The sequence below is a fragment of the Megalobrama amblycephala genome, linkage group LG2, assembly GCF_018812025.1.
Source record: "Megalobrama amblycephala isolate DHTTF-2021 linkage group LG2, ASM1881202v1, whole genome shotgun sequence".
In the NCBI taxonomy this organism is placed as follows: Eukaryota; Metazoa; Chordata; class Actinopteri; order Cypriniformes; family Xenocyprididae; genus Megalobrama; species Megalobrama amblycephala.
In genome coordinates, this window is record NC_063045.1 from 35,767,478 (window position 1) to 35,783,001 (window position 15,524).

At 35.6% G+C, this 15,524-nt stretch overlaps 1 protein-coding gene across 2 annotated transcripts in view; it reads right to left on the reverse strand.

Annotated features, from left to right (window-relative positions):
* LOC125257011 (leucine-rich repeat transmembrane neuronal protein 4) overlaps positions 1 to 15,524 on the reverse strand; it is a 109,597-nt gene that overhangs the window by 55,837 nt on the left and 38,236 nt on the right. Inside the window, exon 3 of one of the 2 annotated variants that reach the window (XM_048173428.1) lies at positions 12,086 to 15,278. The exons of the other annotated variant lie outside the window; for it this stretch is intronic. Coding sequence (XP_048029385.1) covers positions 15,162 to 15,278 — 117 coding nt within the window. The 3' untranslated portion in view covers positions 12,086 to 15,161. Of the gene's footprint in view, positions 1 to 12,085; positions 15,279 to 15,524 lie in introns of those variants that run through there. 2 annotated transcript variants of the gene reach the window in all.

Genomic DNA, 15,524 nt, shown 5'->3' on the forward strand with positions numbered 1-15,524 from the left:
TTAAAGACACTTGTATCTGTTCCCCTAGTGACACCCTCTCCTTTCTCACCTCGACCAACCTGCCTCGGCTATCCAAAATGTCAGGTCATGGGCCACTGACTGCATGCGAGCTCCCCGGTCTCAAACGACACTCACTCCTCCCCTCCCAACCTCCTACACTCAGCCGCACGATGGTCCACTGACCGTAGCGCTGGTAAAAATGACCTTTCAAAGCTGGTCTGAGACTAGATTTTTTTTTAAATCGCGCTGATGATCTGAGGTTTTCTGAGACTTGCTTGATCAGTGCAGGAGGGCAGTTCTCACCACAACCTCCCAAAGTGGCCTGTTTTTGGGTTTCATCTGCCCTAAGGCTGGTAACTGTAGCTGATGTAAAGGGCTACATCCTATTAAATGACACCAGAAATGAATTTTCAGTTAGAGGTTATTGTTGCGTGTAACGGGCCCCAAGCTGCCAAGCTTTAAAGGCGTTTAACAGGGTTTAACGGTTCTCTGTGTTGACGAAAGAAAGCAGCACATCGGAATTGTATTAAAGATGATACATCAGACCCTTCATATGGTCATAAACACCCACAGAAGATTCAGAGCTCATAAAAAAGGACATAAAACATGGCCAGAGCTCATAATCTTAAGCTTTTTGCAGTATGGCGCATCAAACATGCAACTTTATATTCGCACTCCAAACAGATAATGTTTTCAATTAAATATGCACATTTCCTGCATATAATTAAAGGATGTTTGTCACATGAGGATGAATGGTGCAGTAAAAAGTTAACAATGAACCAAAGAAATGGAATTGAGAGTGGTAAATGCCTTAGGGGTACAGCTGATGCATGCTGGGAATGACAAAGGTACTATGGGAGGCTGAAAAAGAGATGCAACAATTAAAAAAAACAAAAAAAACAACGAGCATTTGCAGGCAAAATCCTCCTGAGTAATCAGTGCAAAGAGGCATAAACAGAGACAGCTGAAAAGAACACTTTCTTAGAAAAGGATGAATGTCACAAAACATATTGGTGCAAACAAATTTCTAAAAATGTATATTTTGCTTAAAGACAATGAAGCTTACTTTAGGTCCAATAAGATCCTCCCCCATTCTCTTCTCTCATTCTCATTACCATAATGTGAAAGATTAATTGTGTTCCCACTTTATATTGTCTGTCTTCTACTAACATTTAAATTCATATTTTGATACATTGCACTTATTGTGTACATGTTTTTACAGCTAAAGTATATATAAACAAACAAACAAACATGCATGCATGACATTGCAAGTGTAATTCATTTCTATAATGACATCTATAATTGCACTGTTGACCCTTCCCTTACCCCTTAACCCACCCTTAAACCTACCCATACCTCCAAACCTGCCCTAACCTCATCCCACATCAATAGCAGCAAAAGTATTTTGTAATCTAACATGAACACAATAAGTACATTGTACCTAAAAATCATATATATATATATATATATATATATATATATATATATATATATATATATATATATATATATATATATATATATATATATATATATATATATATATATATATATATATATATATTTGGTTACACTTTATTTTAAAGGTGTTTTTTAGATTATGTTTTTAAAAGATGCAATATAAGTCTAAGGTGTCCCCTGAATGTGTCTGTGAAGTTTCAGCTCAAAATACCCCATAGATTTTTTTTAATAAATTTTTTTAACTGCCTATTTTGGGGCATCTATAAACGCGCCGATTTTATGCTGCGGCCCCTTTAAATCCCGTGCTTTCCGCCCAGAGCTCACGCTTGCCTTGAACAGTGCCTTAACAAAGTTTACACAGCTAATGTAACCCTCAAAATGGATCTTTACAAAGTGTTCGTCATGCATGCGTCGGATTATGTGAGTATTGTATACTGTTATATTGTTTACATTTGATTCTGAATGAATTTGAGGCTGTGCTCCGTGGCTAACGGCTAATGCTACACTGTTGGAGAGATTTATAAAGAATGAAGTTGTGTTTATGAATTATACAGACTGCAAGTGTTTAAAAATGAAAATAGCGACGGCTCTCTTGTCTCTGTGAATAATAACCGATGGTAACTTTAACCACATTTAACAGTACATTAGCAACATGCTAACGAAACATTTAGAAAGACAGTTTACAAATATCACTAAAAATATCATGTTATCATGGATCATGTCAGTTATTATTGCTCCATCTGCCATTTTTCACTATTGTTCTTGCTTGCTTACCTAGTCTGATGATTTGGTTGTGCACATCCAGACATTAATACTGGCTGCCCTTGTCTAATGCCTTTCATAATGTTGGAAACGTGGGCTGGCATATGCAAATATTGGGGGTGTACACCCCGACTGTTACGTAACAGTCAGTGTTATGTTGAGATTCGCCTGTTCTTCGGAGGTCTTTTAAACAAATGAGATTTATATAAGAAGGAGGAAACAATGGAGTTTGAGACTCACTTTATGTCATTTCCATGTACTGAACTCTTGTTATTTAACTATGCCAAGATAAATTCAAATTTTTCATTTGAGGGCACCTTTAAGGTGTCTCTGACAATGTAATTATACATTTAAGTACTGAGTAATATTAAGTAACTACATGTACTTGCATTAGGGTTAGGATTAGGGTTTGGTTTGGTTTTGTTAGGGTTAGTTGCATGTAACTATGCATAATTTATAGTTATTACAATAGTAACCTCATGCAACATATGTAAAAATGACACTAAAATAAAGTGTTACTATTTTTTTTTATATACACAAGTACATAAAGTAGTAGTTAAAGAGACCAAGTATAAAAAGTGTGTGTGTGTGTGTGTGTGTGTGTGTATTGTAAATGCTCAAAATGCTCAAATAAAATGCTTACTTTAGGATCATTTATATCCTCCCCCATTCTCATTAACATAATGGAAAAAAAAAATCTCATTACTGTAATGCAAAACTGTTATATAGAATTTATATTATATGTTTATTGCAACTACATTTATTTTATGCTAATAAAGTAATGTGAATCAAATGAGAATAATTTCTCAGAATGAGAATAAAAAAGTTAAACCACTAAATGCCACAATAATGAGGACAATTGTGCTTAATTGACAGAAAAGTGGTCACAATATAATAAAAAAATCTTGTTAGTCTTAAAAACCAGCTTAATTTTCTTCATTATATATATATATATATATATATATATATATATATATATATATATATATATATATATAGAAGTATTTATAGTACTTATACTATAAAAGTATTTATACATCATGATAGTGCTTATTTATGCTGGTTTAAAGGTCCCGTTCTTCGTGATCCCATGTTTCAAACTTTAGTTAGTGTGTAATGTTGTTGTTAGAGGATAAATAAAATCTGTAAAATTTTAAAGCTCAAAGTTCAATGCCAAGCGAGATATTTTATTTAACAGAAGTCGCCTACATCGAACGGCCAGTTTGGACTACATCCCTCTACTTCCTTCTTTAATGACGTCACTAAAACAGTTTTTTGACTAACCTCCGCCCACAGGAATACACAAGAGTTGCGTTTGTAGAGTGTGTTTGTCGCCATGTCGTCGAAACGCTGTTATTTTCATCCCGCAGTCCAATCACCGGGTCTGATTCCGGCTCAAATTGATAGGGTAAAATTAAAGACATGTTTACAATAACACTGAGCGCGTGCATCTCCACGTTATGGTAAGAGGCGTGACCTTTCCGGGCAAGATGCGCTAAACTGCTGTCGAATCACAACACAGGAACCGCTGGCACAATCAGAACTCGTTACGTATTTCTGAAGGAGGGACTTCATAGAACAAGGAAGTCATCAGCCCGTTTTTATGACAGTGGAAACAGCGGTATACAGATAAGTAAATTATGTGAAAAATACTTTGTTTTTTTACACGCGAAACATGAACACATGTTATATTGCACACTGTAAACACAATCAAAGCTTCAAAAAAACACGAAAAACGGGACCTTTAAATAAAAAAATACTGTATTCAAGTAATGTGATTCTAATAAGTCATTATGCATGCATTTAAAAAAAACAAAAACAAAGTAAAACATATAGATACAATAATTACGAAAAAGCTTAACTGTCAAAAAAATTTCACAATGCAAAATAAATTTGTATTAGTCTTAAAAAAAAGAAACTGCATTTTCTTTCTTAAAATAGTACATATTTCTTATGATTTAGAGGCTGAAATATGTTTAAGTTTATGTATTACATTTAGGCTACTATGATGGACAGAGATTAAGCAATAAACTCTCCTGTTTGTGTCTCCCTATTGGAAAACAATTTGTTATTATAGTGTCTGTGCACATGATTACAGTATCACTGTATTACCCAGCTAATAGACCGATTTGTGGGGCAGAACCTTGTGCAAATCACTCATGGACGTATTTTAGAGGGAGCCACTGAAGCCCTTTTCTGTATTTCCATAATGGCTCTTGTGGGTTGTGTGTAAGGTGACAGATTAAAGGCAAAGAGAGTCAGGGGTATAATATCGGGTAAAAGCAAGGCTGCCGAGAGTATTTTTGATGTGGAGCCCATTGTGGCAAGTGCTATTGTGTGAGGCCGTGAATGTGTGTGTGTGTGTGCTATGGATGCAGAGCGTGTCGGCGTTAGGTTGTGTGTTTGATGTGAAGGTAAAAAGCCTGATTGTGTTTTCTCTGTCCCCGAGGAAGTGACAGGGCTTTATTGTAATTCCACTCTCATTTCCTGCACCATGGCGACCGCAACTCTGTCACTCAAGCGCATGAGAGAATGGCTCTGCCAATCAATCAAGCCTCCATTACGCAAAACCTCCTTTTCAAACCTGCTCTTTTTCTCCTGTGCCACTTTAGCATAACTAAATTTGAGCTCTTTGTCATTGGCGACCATGGATCGTGATTGGTGTGGTAAGTGAAAAGAACGAGATATGAAGAAGAGATGGCACAGCACAACTCAACGCAGGGCCTATAAGCCGCATGCAGCGTTTTGTGTCCCATGTGAGGACCTCAACAAAAATAATCACAAGAATGTCTTCTTACCATGCTAACGAAGAGCAGGGATAGGTTGACGATATGTACCTTCTGATGGTTGAAACATGTCAACCGGTATTGATTCTGCTGAACCATTTATACAGCATCTGCAAATGTTTTTCTCACTTTTCCGTGATTTCATATCTCATATTTGTGACTTTTTTTTTTATAATTGTGACTTTTCAGAAGTGGTCACAAATGTGAGATATGAAGTTACAATTATGAGGAAAAAGTCGCAATTGACAGTTCTTATCTAACATTGGTGACTTTATTTCTGTCATATGACAAATCTGAGTGTTTTGCTGTTGATATGTTTGGTCTTGGCGGAATCGAGCAAGTACGGTACATGCTACTGCCAATGCAAAAGGAGCTTTCACACCAGAGGAACCTTTTCATAGTTCCTAGAACTATTGGCTGTTGACCCAGTACCCAGATGAAGTACACTGCAGAAACTAGGAATGATTTTAGTTCTAGGAACTCCTTTTGGGGGAACTAAATTAGCTCCTACTTCAGAGTAGGGTCTAAACCAGCACTATAGGAACTATCAGTGACATGAGTGTACGTTGATTGGTCAAACGCAAGTCAAACACCGGCACCCGGCATTTTTTAAAAAGCTTCGTAAACATATTTACTTCACGAACATGGAAAACAGCGATAACAGCATATACCTGTTGTCTGCAGGGTTGTGTTCTTTTCTCTGTACCGATAATATGTAATACTCAAAGTTTTAATAGATTTTGTCTCTTAGCCCCACTTTTTGCTGTTTCAGTTGCGTAAATTATGAGTATACATTCCATCTCCATTTTCATGAAACCCACGACACACAACAAACACAGCGCCGATCACAAAATCCTCAATCCACCGTTTTTTAGCGTGTGTAAATGCCGCGCTTAAAGACGGCGCTGTCAGACGCTTCAAAGGTCCTATTCCCGGTGTGAATGCAATCAGGAACATGGCCTGGGGGAGAAATAAGTTCTTGGGGAACTATCCTAGTGGCTAGAACTATTTGGTGCGAAAGCCAACACCTATACATGACACGCTGCTGTGAGCAAGTAAGACATGCTGCTGCTGTACAATAGCATACATGAATTACGTGTAACAGATCTATACAGGTGGAGCTGGGGAAGGTGGAGGGTCTCTGTAAGCACATTGCACTGCTACATCAAATGCTAACCAAGTATTCGAAGGTGGAGCAGTGAGCTCATTGGCTACTGATACAGCAGGAACCAATCAGCTGTGCCCTTTAAAGAATGATCTGATTGCAAGCAAATTGAGTTAAGGACCTATCAAGGACCTATCAAAAACAATTTCTTGCAATTGTGACTTTCTCTTAATGTGACTTTATAATTCATAATATGACTTATCTAAATTTACAATATTTTTTAAATTCTAAAATAAAATAACATTACAACTAAGCTGTATAGCTAACATTTAAATATATATAGATATTTAAAATGATTTTTATGTTGGTAATACCACATACCACACAAGTCTATTCTCCTCATTAGTATAAAATAAATATAATAAACAATTATAATTGTATAACTGTACTACAAAATGTCTGTTTTATGGCCCCTGAGTTTTCAGCAGCACTGGACTAGAGATGGTGAATATAGAAAATCATCCGACAGAAAGTGAAAAATAATTATATGCCCCTTCTATGTTTTTACATCTTGAGATGGTGACAGGACATTTTGGCATGAAAGTGTCTACTAAGGAAATAAATGTATACGAAAGTGTGACAGCCCTATAAATTGAGCCTCCAGCTCTTCAGTCATACAAATCTGACAGACATGCACAACTTACTCTCTATAATTGGTAACTCACAGCTCACCTTTCCTTCTAAAGAGATGTGCATGTGAAAAGAGAGAATTGAGTGTTCCAGAAAGAAAATAGATATGAATATAGGAATATGACACTAAAAGGGGTAAATGCAAGACAGAGCACAATGAGATGAAACCGTAATGTAAAAAGAATCTGTGACAGGGGGTTAAGCAGTCAAGATCTGTTGTGTGACGTTCAAACGGAGCAGAACATTAAATTTTTTTTCTTTTCCATTTCCAACAAAGACAAAAGTACATTCACAGCCATGTTGGGTGAGAGCGGGAGAGAAGCAAGGAAAATTAGAAGCAATAGTCTACCTTGAAACTGTCAGTTGGTCTAATTTTGTATGCTGCACCTTGTCAAAGACTTCTGCGTTATACAAAATGAATTCTGTGACACTTTAAGACAACTAAAATTGTTCCAAGCTGTGACATTTAATACTCCCCCTGTTGTCTTCAAAAACATTATTTTTCAAAGCAAATATCCTCCTTAACCCCCTGTGTTCAACATAATAATAAAGTGGGCTGAAAGGCACAAACTTTAATGACTTTCAAAACACTCCATCATTCTCTATGACAAACAAAGGTTCTACAATGGCTTTGTACATACATATACACCACGTCCAATAACTATATAAATATTTGTAAAAGTAGCAAATACAAAAAAGTACACTAAACACACACTAAGGGGATATAAATAAACCTAGTAGTTGTCATAAACAGTAAATGAGGTTTCTGTGTCGTTCTTAAGTCTTCAGGGCATTTCCAAAGAAAGATATCTCAGAAAAAAAAAAAAAAAAAAATCAAATGTAATGAATGTCCTTTAAAAAAAGTTAATGATATTCCACTATCCCACACTAAGTAGGCTTTAGGCTAGTCATACAAACTGGGGGTGACATTTGCAGAGGTAGGATATATATGCTAATAAAATGTCAGCCCTCTCTGACAGCGTTTTAAGTAGTTCCTGACACATTTTGATGCCCCTCTACAATCCAAACTGCAGTGTTGACTTACATCAAGATTTGATCATGTTTTCAAAGCAGTGGGTCACAGAGGCTATTTTCACAATAGATGTAGTGCAGATTTAGCCTTTAGTTATTCATTGCGGTTCTACAAAATGGCTTCTGCTCTTTTGTATAGAAGCTATACTGAGGTCAGGGGCAGACATGCTATAGAAACCCAGGATCAATGTAAGGTTAAGTGTCTTGCTTGAGGGTTTTTCTTCCTTTTTGAACAAAAATTATCAATGAAAGGAGGTGCTTAAAGGGATAGTTCCCACAAAAATGAAAATTTGAAGTTTATCTGCTTACCCCCAGGGCATCCAAGATGTAGGTGACTTTGTTTCTTCAGTAGAACACAAATGATGATTTTTAACTCCAACCGTTGATGTCTGTCAGTCTTATAATGCGAGTCAATGGTCACACAGTTTATAAGAGTCAATAAACATGCACAGACGAATCCGGCTTGTGACGGCACATTGATGTCCTAAGACACGAAACGATCGGTTTGTGCTAGAAACCGAACAGTATTTATATCATTTTTTACCTCTAAAACACCACTATGTCCAACTGCGTTCAGCAATCGCTTGGTGATGTCTGATCGCGCTCTGACAATGGCAGTGATGTCTAGCACTCATTGAAGTATATGCGCGAGACATCACTGCCGTTGTCAGAGCGCGATCAGACATCACCAAGCGATTGCTGAACGCAGTTGGACATAGTGGTGTTTTAGAGGTAAAAAATGATATAAATACTGTTCGGTTTCTAGCACAAACCGATCGTTTCGTGTCTTAGGACATCAATGTGCCGTCACAAGCCGGATTCGTCTGTGCATGTTTATTGACTCTTATAAACTGTGTGACCATTGACTCGCATTATAAGACTGACAGACATCAACGGTTGGAGTTAAAAATCATCATTTGTGTTCTACTGAAGAAACAAAGTCACCTACATCTTGGATGCCCTGGGGGTAAGCAGATAAACTTCAAATTTTCATTTTTGGGTGAACTATCCCTTTAACCCTCAGGAGGTCAAACTAAATAAAGAAATTGTATGCAATACTGTATGCCGATTTATATATTTTTCTTTTTGCAATAATGTATTTTTGTTCTTTTTAAATAATTATTTAAAATAATAATTATTAATAAATAATTATTATGAAATAATTATATATACATGTATATGTATGCATGTATGTATATATAGCATTTTATTGTAATATTGTATTTAGTTTTTCTATTAAACTGAGAAAAGAAAATTATAACCCTATTAAAGTCCTCAATGTCTTAAAATGTAAGTAAAAAAAAAAATTAAAAAATAAAAAATTAGCTGTGATTTTTAAATGATAAACAATAAATAAAATCCTAAATTGCATACAGTATATAACATACAATTTTAAAAAATAAATAAATAAATGAAAATAAATTTTTCATAAAAGCCTCAGTCTCTCAGTACAACATGTTTGTAATACATTTCCTATAAATTAAATTAAATTAATTTAATTATTAAAAAAAAAATGCTTATAAAAAGTTTGGCAGCAGGGATGAATGGTTGAGCTTGAAAAAACACTACAATTTGTATAAAAAAATAGAAAAATAGAACGAGTTATTTCACCCTACAGTACGTTTTCAAACATATTTCCAGTGGCCAAAAGGCTACGAAAACCCATGTTTGGGGGTTTTAATACTGGACATTTCTGTGAAATGTTGAAGAATGTTGGTAACAAAACAGTTTTGGCGCCTATACGTTCCACAGTTTTGAGCTGGATGATGACACTGTCTTCTGAAGAGCTGATTTATAGCTGAATCGACTTTTCATACTTGATGAATTTTGACACTGTCACTGAACCGAACTGAATCAACACTGAGCCGAATAATGACATTATTGTCTTCTGTAGAGTTGCTTACAAAGCTGAATTGAACTTTTTCATAATTGATGTTACTATTATAGAAGTTAGTGAACTGACCTGAATAATGACACTATTTTCTTCTGTAGAACTGCTTTACAGCAGAATTTGAATTTGCCTCATATTTGAAGTTTGCATCATTCTGATTCTGTTATTTTGCTGTTTATTTTGTGAAGCTGTTTTGAAACAATCTGTATTGTATAAAGGGCTTTAGAAATAAAGGTAAAGGTCAAGAAAAAAAAAAGTTGTACAGTTTTGGGATGGGTAAATGATAGAATTTTCAATTTTAGGTGAACTATCCTTTTAGACCTTGTATTTCCGTCCCTCATAGCCTCATTTATATATATATATATATATATATATATATATATATATATATATTTTTTTTTTTTTTTTTTTTTTTTTGCAGTGACTCTTGACTGCTGGGAACTGCGTTGTTTGTCACTAGATGTGAAAATGTGTTATGAACCATTGATGGAAACATGCAGACATACAGTATCATAAAGTCTCTTTCCCCATGAGTCCTAGAGATATGTTTTTCCTTCTGTTAACATCCTACCAGTGGAGACCTTATTAATCAAAAATGATTGGCCAGTTAAAAACACTTTGTGCCTTCCCCTCCCTGCAGAGCACTACATCCAAACATGCCTCTCTTTCAGTTGCTCTCTGTGCCAGAATGAAACTGCTGGCACTAAACACACACAGGTCCATAAGGGACAAGCAATCGATCGCTCTGAGTCAGCTCTGTCCACTTTAATTCATTAAAACCCCCCTGTCAATGCCCTTTGGGTAATTCCAGTAATGTGAAAGAACCTGGGAGTGCCTGTGTATGCACACGCATAGGGTATACGTGTCTTACTATATACAGCTTTCCTTGAAGGAAGAAGATTTATCAATTGATTAAACATTTTAAATGGAATTATTAACATTATATGGCAAATAATTATATCGCAATTAATTGCGTGTATCAATATAATTAAAGAAAATTAATGAAAATAATTAGACAGTAGACAGCCTGTGCTGTTGTGCTGGTCATGTCAAAAATGTCAGATGCATTGGATGGGTTTATTATAAGTGAGACGCTCATGTTTGCTCTAGACAGAGGGTTAGTCTACTCAATTGCTTACTCATGATACATAGCAACACTGCTAAAAGTATTCCTAATATGCTGGAGCTTTTATTGAACGTAAATTAGTGTTGTCAAAAATATCGATATTTCAATCTGTATTGATACTGAAATATCGGAAACAGTTCCAATACTCATCTTCTGCAGTATTGATACACCGACAATAGGACTCATATTTTTTTTTTTTTTCTCTGTAAGAGTATTTCACAAAGCATTTTAGCACTAAACTAGCTCCTAAATCTGTCCTAAACTTTAGGAGTAGTCAAGAGGACTCCTAAATCACTAAGACCAAATCACAAACAATCATTTAAACAATCACACAAACACTTGTATTTTAAAACCTTTATTTGAACATGATGATGGCAACATGATACCTTATCAAAGACTATCATTCTTCAATCGCTGACAGAGACTCCTTCCCCATCAGCTAATCGCTGTGTGCATAGTTAGTAAGCGAGTTGACACCATCCATTCAAAATTATTGAATGGAAATGCCCATCTTGCCAAGTAAAGGTAAAAACAGTCAGTTTTAGAATGTAAATAGTTGAGAGAAAACAGTGCAACAGTGTATTGGATCCGTGCTTAAACTCTTAAAGTGACGGCAGCTTAATAAACCTGCTGCTGTTAGTCATGTTTATCAAAGAACAAAAGACTCACTCACTGCTCTTGACTGAATAACTTTTGTAACTTTAATTGTAAGCATTAATCTGTATTTAATTTTGACAATCAAAATGATCCAGTGTTTTTTTTACATTTGATTACTTTCATTTCTGTATTATTTCTTACCTGAATTCTACAAGGGTTAGTTCACCCAAAAATGAAAATAATGTCATTTATTACTCACCTTCACCTCAAAAAAAAAAATAAAAATAACAACTTATATAGAACCACTGATTCGACACAAAAGATTCATAATGCCCTGAAGCTTCCTAAAGCAGTGTTTTGAAATCGACCATTACTATATAAGTCGTTATTTAGTTTTTTTGGCGCACCAAAAATATTCTCGTCGCTTTATAATATTAATATTGAACCACTGTACTCACATGAACTGATTTAAATATGTTTTTAGTACATTAATGGATCTTGAGAAAGGAAATGTCATTGCTCCCTATGAAGGCCTCACGGAGCCATCGGATTTCAACAAAAATATCTTAAAATATCTTCCGAAGATTAACAAAGGTCTTACGGGTGTGGAACGGCATGAGGGTGAGTAATTAATGACATTATTTTCATTTTTGGGTGAACTAACCCTTTAAAGACATGTTTTTCCATTTGTCTCTTTATTCTATTGTATTTATTTGTGCTATCTTTGCAATTTGTTTACTTGTTCTTATTTCAGAATTCAATTATGTATTTTATTTATTTATTTAACCTGACATACATGTTTACTACATCAGTTCCAAATATTCCACATGTTGCTTTTTACCCGTAAATTTAAAAATAACATTTTAAAGCTGTAATCGCGATACCGTGAAACCATGATATCTTTGCCTAAGGCTATCAAATCCTCTTATAAGCCCATGCCTATGTTAGACATCCTTTCAAAAGCACCCCTAAGAGCTGTATTTGTGATGTTTGAGTTGCGGAGGCGTGACATGAGAAAGGGGTGTATCAAAGGGGTGTAATTCCGCTAGGTGCCACTAGTGTCGCAGAAACTGCATACTTCACCTTTAAATGGCTACATTAGGCCGTCATGCAGTTCCGATAATGCCGTCTTTATCGGATGTTGAATGATTAGTTAGGCATCAGAACACACTGAGACATGAGCCCGACTCTCATGCTATTACAAGCCTGAGTTAAGAGCGGAGGACAGAACGTTCTGCAACAAATACACACTTGCAATAAGCGCACAATCACATTCCACACTTGTCAACTTAAAAGGTCACTGTATTAGTGTGGGCCCTGCGTCCATGGTAGTAGCTCATTTTCAATGCTCTGTTCGTTCCAAGGTATACTTGATGGGGAAACGTAGCATGAAAAATAATTGGATGCGTATTTTGATGAATTCATGAGACGAAAATAATCTCCATCTTTAGTTTGACATTAAAAACTGCTGTTTCACACAACAGCTGAAGTGGAACCAAGTCTGAAATGAGAATTGCAGGCTACTAAGAAAATCACAATCTGATGAGACTCAGAACGTCTATTTGTTGAAGTTCTTAATCATAAATCTGTAATTTGTCGCATAAAATAGTGGATATGAACATATATTATAGGTCTTTTTCATAGCAAATGAATAACGGCAACTTAAAACTACTGTACACAGCTTTACCCACATACATACATTACACTCACATAAAGTGATATATCAACTGCTTGATTGTTTATATCATCACTAAATGTAAACTATCCTATCACTCACCTCTAAGCTCCTAAATGTGGATAATTAGGCATTAAGGTATAAACTTCAACATCACGAATTTCCGTAAAGCTACTTTTATACAATGTGTATCATAAAAAGCGCTGTACAAATACTTCATTTTTAGCTCACCCAAGGTTTCATGCCAAGTTCATTTCAGTAACTTTGAGTATAATAACTTTGAGTAATTTGTAAACAATGAAAAAAGCATTATAACATGGTTCATTTTGCGCATATGTTCTCACACTTCATCTTCAAGTCAGAGGTTAGTGGGCTGTTGCTGAGAAATTTTGAGTTTGGATTGGGATCGGACCGAAAATTTGAACTGTCAGGTCAGGTTAAAAAATTTTGTTTACAGTGCAGATTCGTGATTCAACGTAATGACTTTTCCAGACCTCTATCAGTTCTCCCCATAATTTTACATACCCTTGGCAGAATCTGCAAGATTCTTTATAATTTTTAAGAAAAATGAGTATCTTTAAAAAATGCATTTTGTTTATTTAGTACAGCTTTGAAGCTATTTGATACAGAGATATTTACACATATTCCACAAGACTAAATAATAACAAAATTTACACAAATTAGTCTGTTTAAAAAAAGTTTACACTGCCTCAGTACTTAATATAGAGTGCTATTTTAAAACAAATCCTAAACGTCTTACAGATTCTACAAGTGGGAAGTAAACTTATGACAGAAAAAAACAGCTATGTGCACTTGAGCAGTAGATCCATACTTTTGCACTTATCAGGATTATGGGAATGATCCACCTGTGCAGATTGTGGATGATGTAGCAGAAAAAAAGTAATAATCTGAGTCCCACTGAGCCATAACACCCACTGAAATCCCAATTCCTACCAACACAAAAATCACACACCAACTTCCCTGAAACAAAAAAGAATGAAGGTTTTATCCCCATCTTTTTGGACAAAAACAGCATTCGGATTCTGGCAAAGGATGTTCCTTATAGCAGTCTTTGCCAGCCACTTAATTTGTTTATAGTTTCACCATGGCAGTAATTTAATCTGTAGCCTGCAGAATATTTCTGCCAAAGCTGATGTGTGTGTGGCGATGTGAGAGGATGTCGTGCAGATCTTTAAAGGAATAGTTCACTCGAAAATGGAAATTCGGTCATCATTTACTTATTTGAATGTAATTTCAAACCTGTAGGACTTCCTTTCTTCAGTGTAACAAAAAGGACAATGACAATTTGAAGACTGTAGTCCATGTTTTGTTGAGGACTGTAGCATTTAAGCTTCAAAAGGGATGCAAAAACACCACAGAAGTATCGTAATATGTGTTCTGTGTCATGCATGCGGCATAATCCATGTTTTATGAAGTCATACGATAAATTTGTGTAGAAACACACCAAAATTTACATCGTTACTCACAGATAATCTTAACAACCACCCTTGTTCTCCTTAGTATGTTTATGAGAGAAGTAGTGATGTATGATTGTTTGAATAATTCTTAAGTTTAATATTTTCAATCAGTTCACAAAACCAATCTAAATGACAAGTTTACAAATCACACTGACTGGTTACAGCTCACATATCAGATTTACAACTTGTATTGACCAATTTTATGATGCATTTGCATCCTTTATGAAATTTGAAAGCTTCAGTCCTCATTCAATGTAATTGCATTGTCTCCTTTTGTATTCAACAGAAGCAAGTATGCAATTAAAAGGTGTGGAAATGATGACAGAATTTTTGGATGAACTATAACTGTAAGAAATGTTTAAGAAGCATTTATGTTAGGGAGTTTATGGATGTGTGTACAGCCTAAACGGTCGATGAACGTGCGCATTAATATTACTGATAAACATATTTTGTGGGCAAGAATGTGTCTTTTCATGTGTCGGTGTGTGTTTGTAGTTGTTTTACCAGCCTCGTGGGATGAAGCAGCGGTATTCAGATCCTCTTATTTAGATGCAAGTCCTAGCGTGGTTGAACAGTGCTGGGAGATGGAGCGAGGTGGGAGTGAAATGGGGGGATTGGCTGTCCTTGTCTCCAGTCTCCTGCCCTCTGGGCTTCCCGAGACCTATCGAACCCTCTCTGAAGGCATAAACAGTAATAACAAAAATAACCCTTTACAGCATTATCACAAAAGAATCACCACTACAGTCCTTTTTTAAAGAAATAGTTTTAAATTCCACTTTGAAACCGGGCCTGAAATGGCATCAGCCACTTAATATTATTCACATCTGTGCAGTTTAAAGAATCAGGGGCATGAGATGAAAAATTTCTTCATCAACATATATTGAGTTTTAGCTTTATCTTCACAAATATTCCCAATGGCCT